The sequence below is a fragment of the Amblyomma maculatum genome, chromosome 1, assembly GCF_055883805.1.
Source record: "Amblyomma maculatum isolate TAMU_Amacu chromosome 1, ASM5588380v1, whole genome shotgun sequence".
Taxonomy (NCBI): domain Eukaryota; kingdom Metazoa; phylum Arthropoda; class Arachnida; order Ixodida; family Ixodidae; genus Amblyomma; species Amblyomma maculatum.
This window is the reverse complement of record NC_139344.1, coordinates 99,970,716-99,984,732: the sequence shown is the minus strand read 5'-3', so window position 1 is coordinate 99,984,732 and position 14,017 is coordinate 99,970,716. Positions and strand designations below refer to the sequence as shown.

General features: G+C 47.0%; 2 protein-coding genes and 1 pseudogene across 2 annotated transcripts; 2 read left to right on the top strand and 1 right to left on the bottom strand.

The window, feature by feature from the left end:
• The first annotated feature begins 323 nt into the window (after positions 1-323).
• Positions 324-2,122, top strand: LOC146203305 (uncharacterized; annotated as a pseudogene).
• LOC146203304 (uncharacterized) lies at positions 2,027-6,011 on the top strand. The gene is made up of 4 exons (XM_084588659.1): positions 2,027-2,430; positions 3,318-3,470; positions 3,732-3,820; positions 4,734-6,011. The coding sequence occupies exons 1-4, from the start codon at positions 2,214-2,216 to the stop codon at positions 5,802-5,804; spliced, it is 1,530 nt and encodes a 509-aa protein (XP_084444785.1). The 5' UTR covers positions 2,027-2,213; the 3' UTR covers positions 5,805-6,011.
• A 716-nt stretch (positions 6,012-6,727) lies between these two features.
• Positions 6,728-9,298, bottom strand: LOC146203303 (uncharacterized). The gene is made up of 3 exons (XM_084588660.1): positions 8,915-9,298; positions 8,124-8,197; positions 6,728-7,930 (listed from the first exon to the last, which is right to left on the bottom strand). The coding sequence occupies exons 1-3, from the start codon at positions 9,161-9,163 to the stop codon at positions 6,829-6,831; spliced, it is 1,425 nt and encodes a 474-aa protein (XP_084444786.1). The 5' UTR covers positions 9,164-9,298; the 3' UTR covers positions 6,728-6,828.
• Between the last annotated feature and the right edge of the window lie 4,719 nt (positions 9,299-14,017).

Sequence of the window (14,017 nt, the reverse complement as noted above, 5' to 3'; positions counted from 1 at the left end):
TGTTGGTTGAGACGAGGAGAATGCTAGCCGCTAAAGAAAACGAATCTAATCCTGAGAGTGAATCGAGCTCAAAGCCGCAACAGGAGCAGCAATCGCTAGAGGGCGGAGTATAAATGGTTACTGATCAGAGTGAGGTAGTGACTATGGAGGGTGATTTCAATGTGGAGAGCAGGTTACAGGCCGGCGACCAGAGACCAATATTGTCACTAGGCGCGACAGGAGCCGAAACAGAGGGGATGGCTATTCGCGGTATGGAGTTAAAGATGGAAATGGAGCTACGAATGCGTGAAATTGAATCTCAGGAGTGACTAGCCTTAAAGCAGATGGAGCTTGGGCTGTCGAGTGGTTGACTGTCACCGCTTGGGTCGGAACGGAGCGATGAGCGAGGTATAGGTCCAGATTCAATAACACAGTGTGCGAAAGTCCTTAAGGGCTACAGAATGCCATACGATGCTGATGTGCCACTGTGGTTTGAGGAGGTGGAGAAGCTGTTCGCTACATTCAGTGTGCCGTACAGTAGCCGAGTGCATTTAATTATGCCAGCGCTGACAGAGCGAGTCCGGTACTTGCTTCGTAACCTCGACGGAGCAGAATGTACGGACTATGAGGCCATAAAAGCAGCAGTTCTAAGTGAACTAAAGCTAACCCCAACTGAGTACCTGGAAAGATTTGAGAAAGCTGTGAAAATGAAGGAGGAGACATGGGCTCAGTTTGTATCGCGCATGAAAACGTACCTAGCATACTACATCCAGGCTAGAGAGGTGGACTCAAAAGAGGCGCTGACCGATCTAATGGTGTCCGATCGCATTAAGGCAGGTCTCAGCACGGAGGGCACTGAATATGTCGCCTTCGCGAAGGAGAGAGTTGGCTGAAGCCTAAAGAGCTATCAAAGGCTCTACAAATCTTTGAGCAGGCAATAGGTAAAGGCCGGGCTACAAAGCAGGTTACAGTGCCAGTACAGCAAATGAGCCAAAAACAGATTAATGCTGAAAAGCGCACAGTAAAATGCCACCTATACCATGGGCAGGGGCACATTATTAGGAATTGCCCGCAAGCAACGGGAAATGAACCGCGCCAAAAACAAGAAAATGGGCACGGGCAGAGGGTGCAGAAGGTCGCGCTGGTCGATCAGACAGAGGTAAAAGGACCAGTGGTTAACCAAATTACGGGTTTAACTGCTAGAGTTGAAGCGCCGATGCAAAGTTCGAAGGCAGCCTCGTCAAAACTTCAGTTTGTAGACTTGGTGTGCGCAGACGTTCGCACAGAGGCAATTCTTGATACGGGTAGTGAAATAACTGTAATACGAGAGAGCATACTGCCACAGGAGCTGACGCAACCATCAGGGACAGTGAAGCTAATGTCGGCTTTCGGCAGCTCAATTCAGGCGAAGTTGGCGACGATTCCTATCAAAATATCTAAGCCAGGAACAGTTGCAAATAAAAAAATAGGCATAGTATGTGCCCTCACTGGTGAGCTGACCGATGGGGTGAACTGTTTGCTGTCATTAGAGGACTGGCAACTGCTAAATGAGACCAGTGAGGCGGTGTGCACAAATACCCGTACTGAAATCGGTGGTCGGCCGGTTGCAGAAGTTGCAAACGCAAAAAATCAGAATTCTGAGGCATTGGTATGCGAAGTAAGCGAGGCACTGAACGTCGACTATTCACGAGAGGAAGCTGATTCAAGTGAGAGAGAAGATGCAGTTTCGTTGTCTAGCCAGCTTGAAAGGTTTCGAACAGTGCAGGTCGGCAATGAGAGCTCGAGAAATGCATGTGAGAACGTGTCTGGGCATGCTAAAATAGCTGGCCCACTGACGGCGCTGACAAAGCGAGGAGTCTCCAACTTGATCCTGCGGTCGGATTATGCGCAGTGCGTATTAGAAGAGCCGAAGGACTCGCTCTGCAGAACAGTGGCGTTGAGCACTCCGCAATCTCCCGAGCCATACTGGCTGCTCACTGATGCATCAGCAACGGTTGCTGGGACTTGTTTGGCACAGGCGACGGAAAAGTGCGATGAGAGGCCTATTCGCAAGTTCCGTAGATGGTGGCGCCGCACACCGGCGAGGGCGAGAAACGCCACTGGGATGATCGGCGCGGGCAGGCCTGAGTTTCTCCCTCCATGAATGCGGGCGGTCGGGAGCTAGGACTTCGCATTTTTTTTTACTTCCTTTGTTCGCCCTGCGCGTGATCCGCGGCGTCTTCAAGCTGCTTGCGATGAAACAAAGAAAGTACAAGAGTAACAGGATGTGCTGCGTGCCGCAGTGCACAAATCGGGCAGTGTGTGGACAAACAAGTCTACATTCTTTTCCCGCTGACGCCCGTCTGAAGAAACAATGGGTGATCAAGTTGCGCATCGGGAAGCGTGTGACACCGCCGATGAAGGTGTGCAGTGCCCACTTTGTGAAGGACGACTTCTTTTGGAGCCGTATTGGTAAGCGACGTTCTATTCATCTGACTATTATGATAGCACAAGTCGATTGTCTAGTGCAACTAGAAAATCGCCAATATTTCTGCAGTGTGTGCGCGCGAGGAATGAGCGATTGACAAATGCGGATCCCAGGATGTGGAAGGGAGCTGCAATGAAATGCGTGGCTAAGCGCGCTGTTAGTGTCAAGCTGCTCATTTGTGTAAATGCACCGTCGTGAGATCTTTCCAGCCCACTAATAGCTGCTCATTTGTGTGACGGTACTCACCGCGGCGGCTCGGAAGCTTTGGCGTTCAGCTCGTTAATCAATCGCAAGGTCGCGGGTGAAATGAAAAAAAAAAAAAAAAAACGGCCTTGCGCTGTGCAATGTGAGCGCATGTTAAATAACACGACATGGTCTACATTAATTCGGAGGCCTCCACTACGACAACCTCTCGGGCTGAGCCGCTTCGACACCTCAAAATCCATAATCTGCGAGATCGTTTATACCCCTTGGTAGCTTCACGGGAACACGCAAGAAGATGTGGGCACAAGTTTCTTGTTTATTTCTGCTCAAAGCTAATATTGGCTAAGTCACCCACTGCAGCGAAATAGCAGCCCGTGAGTGTAGTGCAGGACAGCTACGATTCAGTTCAGCGTAGTGCGCAATACCGCATTCTAGCACGGGCAAAATTGCCACAGTTTCATGCACGGAGTACCCTCAGTGGAAGCAATGTAAGGCTGTACCTAAGCAGTGAAGTGCTGCAGCAGTTTGCAAAAATTCGTAGCTTGTGCGGAGTGATGCGACTTACACAGATTTTCTGCCATAATAGTGCCACACTTTCAAAGCATTGTCAGAGGAAGATAGTATAACTGCATTTAGTTAATGGATAAGCTCATAATTTGCTTCACAGATCCAGATGTATGGACACCAGTTCGCAAGAGGCTGAAGAAAACAGCGGTACCTTCCCAATGCCTACCACAGAGATCCCATGACCACAAGGATCTTCAAAGAGCACAATCATCAGCAGCCCGTGCTGCACGAGCATCCGCTAGGGATAACCACGGTAAGTTATTTTTTCAAACCTGATTGAGACATGGTTGCATTAATGCCGGGTTTCTTTATTACATACTAATTTCACTCTGTCAAGTTTTGTTTTATAGTCTATGCTGTACAAATTAGGACACTGGAATCAACTGAAGCATAGCTTTATAAGGTACATAACTGATCACATAGCTTAACGTAGTAGCACTTTTAGTTCTTTGTTATGGCAGAGAAATGCACATGTATGTACAATCGCTTTTTTTTTTTTTTTTTTTTTTTTCAGTAATGCTGCCCAAACCCAGTGGCATCTCGGACCCATTGCCTCCACCATTGGTCCCTTCAGGTGGAGACACATCTACAGGGATGTCTGTGGTGAGCATTGACTTACCACATTCGTCTGTGCTGAAGCATTACATTTGCTCGAAAATGCTCACATACTCTGACATCAGGTATCCATTTCCTACACTATCCTTTACACATCTCGTCATGCAGGTAATGTGTGCAGACACTGACGGTATTCCTTAAGCTTTCGTTAAGGTATACTGAAACATCTATTGTGGAATGCAGAACCACTGAGTACGATATTAGCATCTAATGATCCACAGTGTGACATATGCACAACTCAAATTCCTTCAGATAACTTGTGCAGCTAATGAATGCCTTAGTAGCTAAATATTAACACTGCAGGAAAATTTTCTTTGCATGGCACATAGAAAACTGAGATGTAAACGGTATGTTACTACCTTTTTCTATATATTTTAGTGCTGATGTTGTAGCTACATATCTTTTTTGCTGCTGTCAGTGTATAAATGAAAGGTTTGTGGAAATTTGTTTTGCCAAGATGTGCATTAGGTAATCATAACAGGGCAGAGGGAGCCTGCAAGCACCGATGAGAACGGTATTTGAGAGGAGCATGAATAATTGAAAATCACTTTTTCTGTAACTAGTTGTTCCTGTTGCACGAGCCTTGCAGTGATAGTGCATCAGAGTGCGATGAATACTAAGATCTGTTTGTACCTAAGATGGGAAAAGAGAGCAATCCCAGTTTGATTTTTTATTATGAGGTGAGTTGGGAACTACAACACATGTGGGTATGGCTGGTTTCTGTGCTTGCTAATTATGTAACCATCAATGCTTATTCTCCAGATGGTACTGCAGCAAATTGCAGTACTAACAGTATGTTTCGTTGCATACTTGTCATCCTGGCCTAAGCTCCTGGTTCAAAGTTAAAAGGAATTTCAATATTTTTGTTTCAAGTCTTGCTTATAAGCATATTTCTGTGCAGGTGGAAGACAAGTGCCTTGCAGCTGAATTTGATTCTGCCCCCCATGATAGCGAGACTGCTACCAACCCTACAATGACAGATGCTGAAGTGGTCATGCTTCAACTGGCAGGACACAGTCACTCCTACACAGACAAAGGTGTACAAGTTGATACAGTTTCTACACCACAAAGAAAGAGAAAAGTTGTTGATTTGCTGACAACAGATGTAGCTGTGCGAGCGTTCACTGGTGTCAAGTCAAAAAGTGCACTCCTAGCTATATCTGAAGAGGTGGCATTAGTCGACGAAATGAGCACGGAAATTCCTGTATATGAACGTGTTGTGCTTGTTTTAGTACGCCTAAAAACGTGCCTTTCACTCACCTGCCTTGCTACACTATTCAATACAAGTAAAACTACAGTGCAGAGGCATTTCTATGCCACCCTTCGCAGCCTTGCTGCCATACTGAAGGCAGCCATTCCATGGCCATCAAAACTTGAAATAATGCTGAATATGCCTGACTGCTTTTCGCAATTTCAAGAGGTGCGGGTTGTCCTAGATTGCACAGAAGTTCAAGTAGAGAAATCACACTGCCAGTCTTGCCGCATCCTCACATATTCTTATTACAAGGGAACCCACACGGCTAAGGTACTTGTTGGGGTCTCGCCTGCTGGGCTCATAACATTCCTCAGTAATGGATTTGGAGGCCGAGCATCAGACAAAGCCTGTGTGCTAAAGTCTGATGTGTTGGACAAGCTGAAAAGCTTTGAAGATGATGTAATGGTTGATAAAGGCTTTTGCATCGACGACATGTGCGCGAAACTGGGCCTTGGTGTGGTACAGCCACCATTCCTGCGATCTCAAGAGCAGTTCTCTGCTGAGGATGCAAGTAAAACGCTTCACATTGCCAGAGCTCGAGTGCATGTGGAGAGGGCCATCCAACGCATGAAGGTGTTCAAAGTGCTTAAGGGGCCTGTGCCATGGGATCTTGTTGGGGCGCTCGACCAAATAATGATTATCATAGCAGGCATTGTTAACCTGTCAGCTCCGATACTCTCTGAAAAACGGTTTAGCGGGGGTGTACAGTTGCAGTAACTCTTTCAGTGCAATTGTGTCTATTGGACTGTAAGGTTAGCGTCATGGTCATAATTTCTGCGCTGTGTGACTGGTGTTGTAGCAAGCAGAAAATATCCTCAGGCCCAAGTATGATTCAAACCGCCACCGGCACCAAAAGAGCTTCTTTGGTTTCTCCTGCCGCGGCCAACTTGACGGTTGCCACAGCTTCTCATGTGGTGTGTTCTACTAGTGATCACTTACACTGTGTGTTCCAAACTGTCATCCTCATCTGTTGTTTCTGTGCTTGGCTACTAGTGAAACACAATGTCATTTACTGTTCGTTTCTGCAGAACATGCACTGTATGATATTGTGAATGTGGTTCTTTGTGCAGCGTGGATTTCATGTTGCCTGTATGTCGCACTGCTGTTGTACTTTTCTTCCCATACGGTGTTTTAAGGTTCTACCAAAGCATTTGGCACTTTGTAAACATATTTCTTGCTTGTGACATTAAAGAAAATGTGTTTGTGATATGCAGGAATTGGCTTTTGTAAACTTCCATCCCTCATGTACTTGTGTTCTCTATAAATGAAACTTCTCGAATCTGCAGTAGAGATATTGTAGCTTCGTGCAAAGCAAATTTGAACATTTATCCCCGACGCAGAAAATCTTGCTCTCAGTGAGTTGTAGGGCATGCTTCACAGTCATACAAGTGATTTTGAAACTGTTGTCTTAGTGCTGCCTTGGGATATATGTTTTCTGCAAGGCTAGCTCACAGGCTGACTATTTTTGGCACTGGTTATTTTTCCTTCACTGCCCTTTTTTCACCTTTTACAATTGCTGCATACAGCAGTATGTTCCTATGGTGTACAAGTCACAAATTACATCTTTTCTGCAATATCTTGAACCTACCTTCACTTAGCATTGCCTGTGTTCCTAGTGCAACAAGTAAAACAACCACAGGTTCTCTGTGCACTATTATGAAAACATTTATTAAAATCTCATACACCATGCAAAGCAGTCTTCATTCATTACAAAGAGCACTTGTTAGTGTAGCAACTAAACTTATGCAACTTTTGCCAGCTTTGGCAATAGATGTTTAAAGTAGACGAACTGCAGTTTGCGCACAAGTTCATCAATGTGGTGGTCACAGCGCGCCACATTTATGATCAGTGATTGTACCTTCGAATACACGATGAAGTGTGCCATATCCAGGTTCAAAAGGAACATCCCAAGTTGGACTTGTGAGAAATAACTGTGATTTTTGTTCACAACCAAATTTTCGCCGTCGTTCGTCAGGTATTTTAGTTTTCCTTCACGAGCAATATCAACTGCTTTCTGTGTTTTTCCCAGAAGGGGACTTTTTACTTCGATCAGGATGGCAGGACAGTCATTCTTAAACACAACACCATCTGGGCTGTAGCCAAGCCAAGGGACGAGGGGATTCACAAGCAGCCCTAGCTTCGTCACAACATTAGACGTCACTTTACAATACTCTTCTAGAGCCAGTTCTTCGCAAGCTTTGCCATACCGAGTAGCCTCGTTTCCTCGGAAACAATCGGAAAGCATTGCTCTCACTTTTTGCTCCCATGAGCGGTCTTCCCTGGGTAAAAAAGTGAAATATGCACGGCACTTACTGCCAGTTATTCGAACTTGACGTTCTCTTCGCCACTTTGTGCTATCCTGAGACCGCGTTTCTGTGCAGATCCTCACTGCTGCTTCTTCCGACACTTGCACATAATCCTTGTAGAAGTGTTGCTCTGCCTCTGACAAGTTAATATATGAGGATCTGTATATTGTAAGCTTAAATTCATCAGTGAATGCTGCTTCATGAAAAAGCATTTCTGCGTATGGCATCACTCTGTCGTCAGCAGCCATGTGGCACACCATGACATGCTCTTTGGAAGTTGCGGGGGCATCAGTTGCAACTGCTGTTGGTTGGAACCTGCCATGAAAGTGCAGCGCAAGGGCACTGTCTGGTACTGCTGCGATGAGCCGCTGTCTTATATCATGGAGTCTCTGCTCACTAAGTTGCAGTTGTGGCTGCGCATGTACATGGCACAAATCCTTGAGCTCTTGTGCTTCGTATAGTGGCTTTGATTTTAATTTTCCCCAGGCCCTTTCCATGTCTGTGCATGTCAGGTGCTCCAGGTTCTGTAAGCCCGTCCTGCAGATGAACCAAGAATAGAACACAGACATTACAGACGTTAGTCTTTAAAAATATACTGCCTTTCATGTTCGAAATGATACGAGACATCTGAAGAGGATTTAAAAGTTGGGCTTATTGCACTTTCAAAACCACTTCAGCTCATTAACAATGTATGTGATTGCTTGGGAAAATAAAAAAAAAAGTTTCTTGCCTGTTCATAAACAGCAACATTGCAATGATGTGTTTGCAGCGTTGTGATTTTCCAGCTTTGCATGAGCATTGGCACTGAAAAAAAAGGAGGGAAATACACAATCAAATATTGCAACCGAGTCGCAGCGGTGGCTGAGTGATTATGATGCTGAGCCGAAAGATGTGTATTCCATCTAGACCGCGGCGGTCACATTTAGATGCACGTTAAAGAACCCTGAGCGCTCCGGTACGGTTTCTCTCGTAGTAATGGCTTTGCGACGTTAAACCCTTAAAATCATACAAAATGCTGCAACTGCTCACAAACGGCAATGATTCTAACTACACTTTCCGTGCATGCCTTTCTCTCGCCGCCGCTTCCAGCGGAGACATCGTTACGGGGGTCGCGAACGTGTACCTACAGTGCCAAAAACGTAGTAAATATACTACGCACTATGCATACTCGATTACATTTGTAGAGCACTCCAGTGACGCGCTACGAAGCAAGTAAATTGAAGCCATATCGCAGCTGCTTTTGTACGGACAAGGTACTCGTGGCTGTGCGGTTATTTCTGCTCGGCTGCGCTCGGGCGCTTTAGAATTTCGCTTTATTTCATCCGCACAGCACTGCCCGCGCGCTGTAGACAAGCATAACCGAGACAAAACCATGTGCATTGCATATCTGGCTGAAGCGCGCCGCTGCTGCATGCACGCTCTTTACTCTGCGCGCGACTTTGGACAACGCTTCGGACCGCACTGCCTATGAAACGAGATCATGCCTCAGTTATCACATGCGTCAAATGGAGACTCACATACCTGCAAAGAGGCGTCTATTCCATAAACACACTTGACTTCGTGCGGCTTCTGCTTCACATGTGATGTTTGCAAGCAAAGGCCTTGCACTGTCATCGACGCAGGGGAGCAGTCTTTTAGGCCACAGCAAATGAGGTGGCCGGCGTTGAGGACTTCCTCGCCTTCAATTAAGCACCGTATTCTCGTCTCCTCTTGTCCGATGTGTTTCATTATGTCTCCAAGACACAACGGGCGTGTAAACGATGGCGGCATGGCTGCTTGTGTGCGAAGTGCAGAACAAAAAGACCGGCTGCACGCCTATGCTACTGTACCTACGCGGCCGCACGGATCATCTCTCCGGGCGCCATACTGAATTGCCTCGCGCGCCACCTATAGCCCGCGGAACTTCCGAATAGCGTTCGCAAGTCATCGCTTCGGCGCGACTCAGGCGAGGTGGTCGACCAGAGAGAGCGAGGCGTTCGCTATTATTTGCGCTCTAAAGAGACTCGATCACGGGCTCTTTGGCGCTGAGGCCAATGTCTTCTCTGACGACCGCCTGATGACATGCACTCCACACGGGGCTAAATTGGATACGTGGGCGCTGGCACTCCAGCGTTGCCACATAACGGTGAAACACAGAAAAGGCATCGGGAATGGAAATGCAGATGCGCTATCCATGGCTCCTCAGATTGACCTGAGACTCAGAACTAGCGATGCCACCATGCCAACGTAGACAAGCGTGAACGTTCCTACTCAGCCGACGCTGGGTGCGGTGGGCTGTGTGTGTGATATATCGGACACTTGGAAGAGGGTTCTCGCTGATATTCAGCTGGTGTCGTCAGTGTTGTGTGCGCGGACTTGCGAGCCGCGACGAACAATATGACTTCGTGTGTACGCCTGTGTACATGAATGTGGACTCCCTGCAGAGTGATATTGCTGACTGCTTAGCAGACCTGGACAACAGCATGCACCAATGTTGTGTTTGGGATTTGTTTACTTCGGTGTATGTGTTTTTCTCTGGGTGTCGCGGTGACGTATAGACATTGGCGTCCCAGCAGGAATGACATTGCTGCCGTGAAGGTAGTGCGGCCCTTGTGAAGAGTTAGTATGAACGAGCTGATAGCAAGCTCGGTTATATTCTTAGAAGGGGCGTGTAGGGCCGCGCCCGAGGTTAATCATTTGCAGGTGCGCGTCTCTGCACGGCGCCGCCACCTGCCTGTCTGCTTCTGGTATTGTAGAAGCGGGCCCCCTTCTACAAGCGTGCCGCGTGTAGGGAGAGCCGACCGGACCGTCGGCGCCGGATTTGCGGGACCGTTTTAGCCCGAAGGTCATTCATGGGAACATGCGTAGCGGAACGTGCTGCCAGGTGCTCGCATGTATGGCACCCTTCGTACTGGCCGGTAGCGAACGCACAAATGACCCTTCAGCCTTTTTTTTTTTAAACTGCGACTTCCAGCAGTGCGAAGGGAAGTTTATCCTGTCTCCAGATGCGACAAAAGAGCGCCCGAAGAAGAATTCAGGAGTTGACTCGGGTATTGTGCTCAGAGCGAGCAAGCCAGAAGCTCTCCTTTAATCCGGCGTCAGGCCTGCAGAATGGCGGCTGGTTGATCTTTCCCTTTCCATGTCGTTGCTCCTAGTGGTAAACACGGGTGGCGCGGGGCAGTGCACTGCTGAAAGGATTCAGCCAGCAGCGGCAGCGTGGATGAGGCGGCGGTGTGCGGGAGACAAGTGGTAAGAAAGTCTTCCGAGAAGAGAGGGTTCGATACCCTCACTGGGGAAACAGTTTCGCTGTGCTTGGTTAGTTGTAATTTGTATTGCTAGTGGGGCCCTGGGTTAGAGGCTAAGGCCAACCCATGGGGCCGTGCCCATCCAGCATATTTCCTTATTGGACAGTTGATGTGTGGGGCTGGCCTCTGAAAATGACCGCCCCTATTTCTTTGTTTTGTGAAGGTGTAAAATGAGACGTGATCCAAGAGAGTCGAGTCCAGTCGGAGGTGGGGCTCCATGTGTAGGCATGTAATGCGGCTGTTCTGCTTAGGCTCTAACTAGTTAGGTGGAAGAGTAAAGTAGCGCAGTGTTGTTTTTTGTAAATTCGTGTGAACTTCCAGTTTTACTCTCTGTATATGTATGTCATGCTGTAATATATGCTCTACCATCATCACCTTCAAGTACGCCTCCTGGTCTTCTCTACGCCGAACTACATAATAGGAAGAGTTTAAAGAGCCTTCTGAAAAGAAACGAACGACGTAAATTCTACTAGCATTCCCAAGCTTTCCCTCAGAATTGTTTATTAAGCAGCGCGCAAATATGCTTACAGTGGAAGAGCCTGCTTTGCTTACGTCTGCCTGTCCCTGTGCCTCTGCTAAACTCAACAAAATCAAAGGCTTGAAAGCCCAAACCTTGATCCGAACGTTGTCATGCAGGCTGGATACAAAATACAAGATAACAAAAGGCTGCGGAAATAAGCAGCACATGTGGCCAAGCATGAGCTGCTTATGAGGCACAGCATGCCCTACTTATCGAGATCCCCTAATTAGACGTACTGGCTAGGATATCCTAATTTGTGCATGCATTTGCGGCTTGTTAAGGTTTCTCAACATTCAAATGCGTGGCTGTATTCAAACTCTCAGGAAATTCTTTTTAAACGCACACACTATTCGCAACATGCAGGAATGATGCTGTGTAACTTGCAACTTAACGCGTTCAAGACATGCTCGCCTCCATGATAAATAATAAATATAACTATAATAAATAAATAAAAAATATAAATATGCGACATTTGCGTTTTGACAGGGTATACATTTCCTATGGACTTGTGTTATATATTTATGCTCACGCGTTTAGCAGTGACGGTCCGTTCGTGCCAACACCATGGTAATCTCCTCCTTCATGTGCCCAATTACTGTTTCTATTTTTTGTAAGCTAAAGCGTATCAAGCCCCATGCGAAACACTCCAGCTTCGTGTCCTCGGCAGCCTAGCAGGACGAGAAGCCACTCGAGCTCAAGGCGCTCGTGGTTCCCCGTGTGGCATTTAGCTCCGTACTCATCGTGGACTTCACACTGCTCCTGGCTGCGTCCTGCTTTAAGACAATGTGCCTTCTGTCTGGCGGTCGAACCTCTAGGCTCTTTTATACGGCCAGAGAGCCCCTCGTCTGGACAGCAAGGACATATGTGTGTGAGAGGAGTACAGAACATGCGCCTCTCCCTTTGAAAGAACGCACCGGTAGGAAGACACAAAGCGGCACGCAAGAGTAGCAGAGAAGCATCATCAAAGGAAACAAAACAGCACCCGGTGTCGGCGAGTGCAGGGCCTCCTCGCAGGACCTGTCTGCGAAGCCGAGCAGCCCCGTACGGTGTTTGTGCCATCCCAAAACGGTTTAGGCGTTAGTTTTGCTTTCTGCTTCTCTGCAGAGGAGATACTGGCACCATGAAAAGAGGAGAAAGGGTGAGGTGAAGCACGAAATCAACAAACGGACGGGAACATAAACCAATGAGAACGCCAGCGCTGCATGAACACAACGTGAATGCGTATTATTAAGAGATGTAGCCGCATGCATAACCTCCCTGACAATATTATTAGGTTCCGGCGCTCAGCAAAGGTATCATCACAGTGAGAAGAAGCAATAATGGCTGTGGTGATATATCTTAATGTTGTCCTTCCCAACTGATCGCCATATGATGTATACTGCTACGCCGGACTGAAGTCAATATAAGTATCAACGTGCCGAATTCCGACTCAGGTTCCATAATCTGGCGCTGTCATTTCCTTCTCTAATTTTCACGCAATCATCTTATTCATTTTGCATTTGCATTTCAGCAGTTCACAAAATTGTTTTACAACAGCACATGTTTGTTCTATTCTTCTAGAATTTGTTGCTTAACGTTACAAAGCAGCCATGATGAAAAAGCAGCAGAACAAACATTGATGCAGTGAAGAAAAACGCATACATGTGCACACAGAAAAGGGCGATGCTGCATCATGTATAGAGACCAACTAGCTCAACAATTACCTGTAATATTGTTTTAAGCAGCTTGTGGGCTATATGTAATACTTCCTTAGCTCAAGATGGGGGCAATGCGCGTATATGAGTCCTACCAAATTTTTTCTATCTAAAACTGCGCTCTGCTGTAATAAAAATAGCGCTTTCATTGTTCAGTCGATTAGTTTATGGCATAATTGAAAGCTATCACGAACACGGTTTGGAGGGAAGCCTAGCATCAATAGTCATGCTTACTTGGCAATAAAGCATGCAGCATATTTCTTCTTACGAAATCTACTTCGCGCGAAAAATATTGTCTATTTGTTAGACACGTTTGTTTGTTTGTAGGTTTACTTCCCAACGCGACACAAGATATGAGAGACGTCGTAGGGAATGCCTTCAGAAATTTGGACTACTTAGGGTTTTAACGTGAACGAACATCGCACAGAATATGGGACACGTAGAGACATTTCTTGAATTCTAGACATAATTGCTTCGCCGCAGGCCATCGATCACATTAGGTTTTCACTCTGTCAGCTGAAGGGGCAGATTGACAGCGTACCCTTTACACTCGCCTTAAGAGCGTTGTGTTCAGAGATAGTCCTGAGCTTGAATTCTATGCTTAAACATATTGGTTGTATTCTAGTGCCGCTGGTCTCACTTTGACTAACCTGATCGTCTTGCGCAGTGTGACTGGAGAGGAAGGGCTTAAGTATGGCGCACCACAATGCTCTGATGAAACATTCGCTTCCACTTGACTAGCCTCCCGCCTGTACTTTAGATATAGCTGACTCGTTTGACAGCCTGACTGTCGCAGTGCTAGCTGCGTGGTCGAAGTATCTCCAAGAGCGTTGCTACACACACACACACACACACACACACACACACACACACACACACACACACACACACACACACACACACACACACACACACACACACACACACACACACACACACACACACACACACACACACACACACACACACACACACACACACACACACACACACACACACACACACACACACACACACACACACACACACACACACACACACACACACACACACACACACACACACACACACACACACACACACACACACACGCACGCAAGCACGCACGCACGCACGCACGCACACA

Coding starts and splice junctions, on each gene's coding strand:
- LOC146203304 (XM_084588659.1), top strand. CDS start 2,214: ATGAAACAAAGAAAGTACAAGAGTAACAGGATGTGCTGCGTGCCGCAG. Junction 3,471..3,731: donor ATCCGCTAGGGATAACCACG/GTAAGTTATTTT, acceptor TTTTTTTTTCAG/TAATGCTGCCCAAACCCAGT. Junction 3,821..4,733: donor CATCTACAGGGATGTCTGTG/GTGAGCATTGAC, acceptor ATTTCTGTGCAG/GTGGAAGACAAGTGCCTTGC.
- LOC146203303 (XM_084588660.1), bottom strand. CDS start 9,163: ATGCCGCCATCGTTTACACGCCCGTTGTGTCTTGGAGACATAATGAAA. Junction 8,198..8,914: donor GAATAGACGCCTCTTTGCAG/GTATGTGAGTCT, acceptor CTTTTTTTTCAG/TGCCAATGCTCATGCAAAGC. Junction 7,931..8,123: donor ATGTTGCTGTTTATGAACAG/GCAAGAAACTTT, acceptor GTTCATCTGCAG/GACGGGCTTACAGAACCTGG.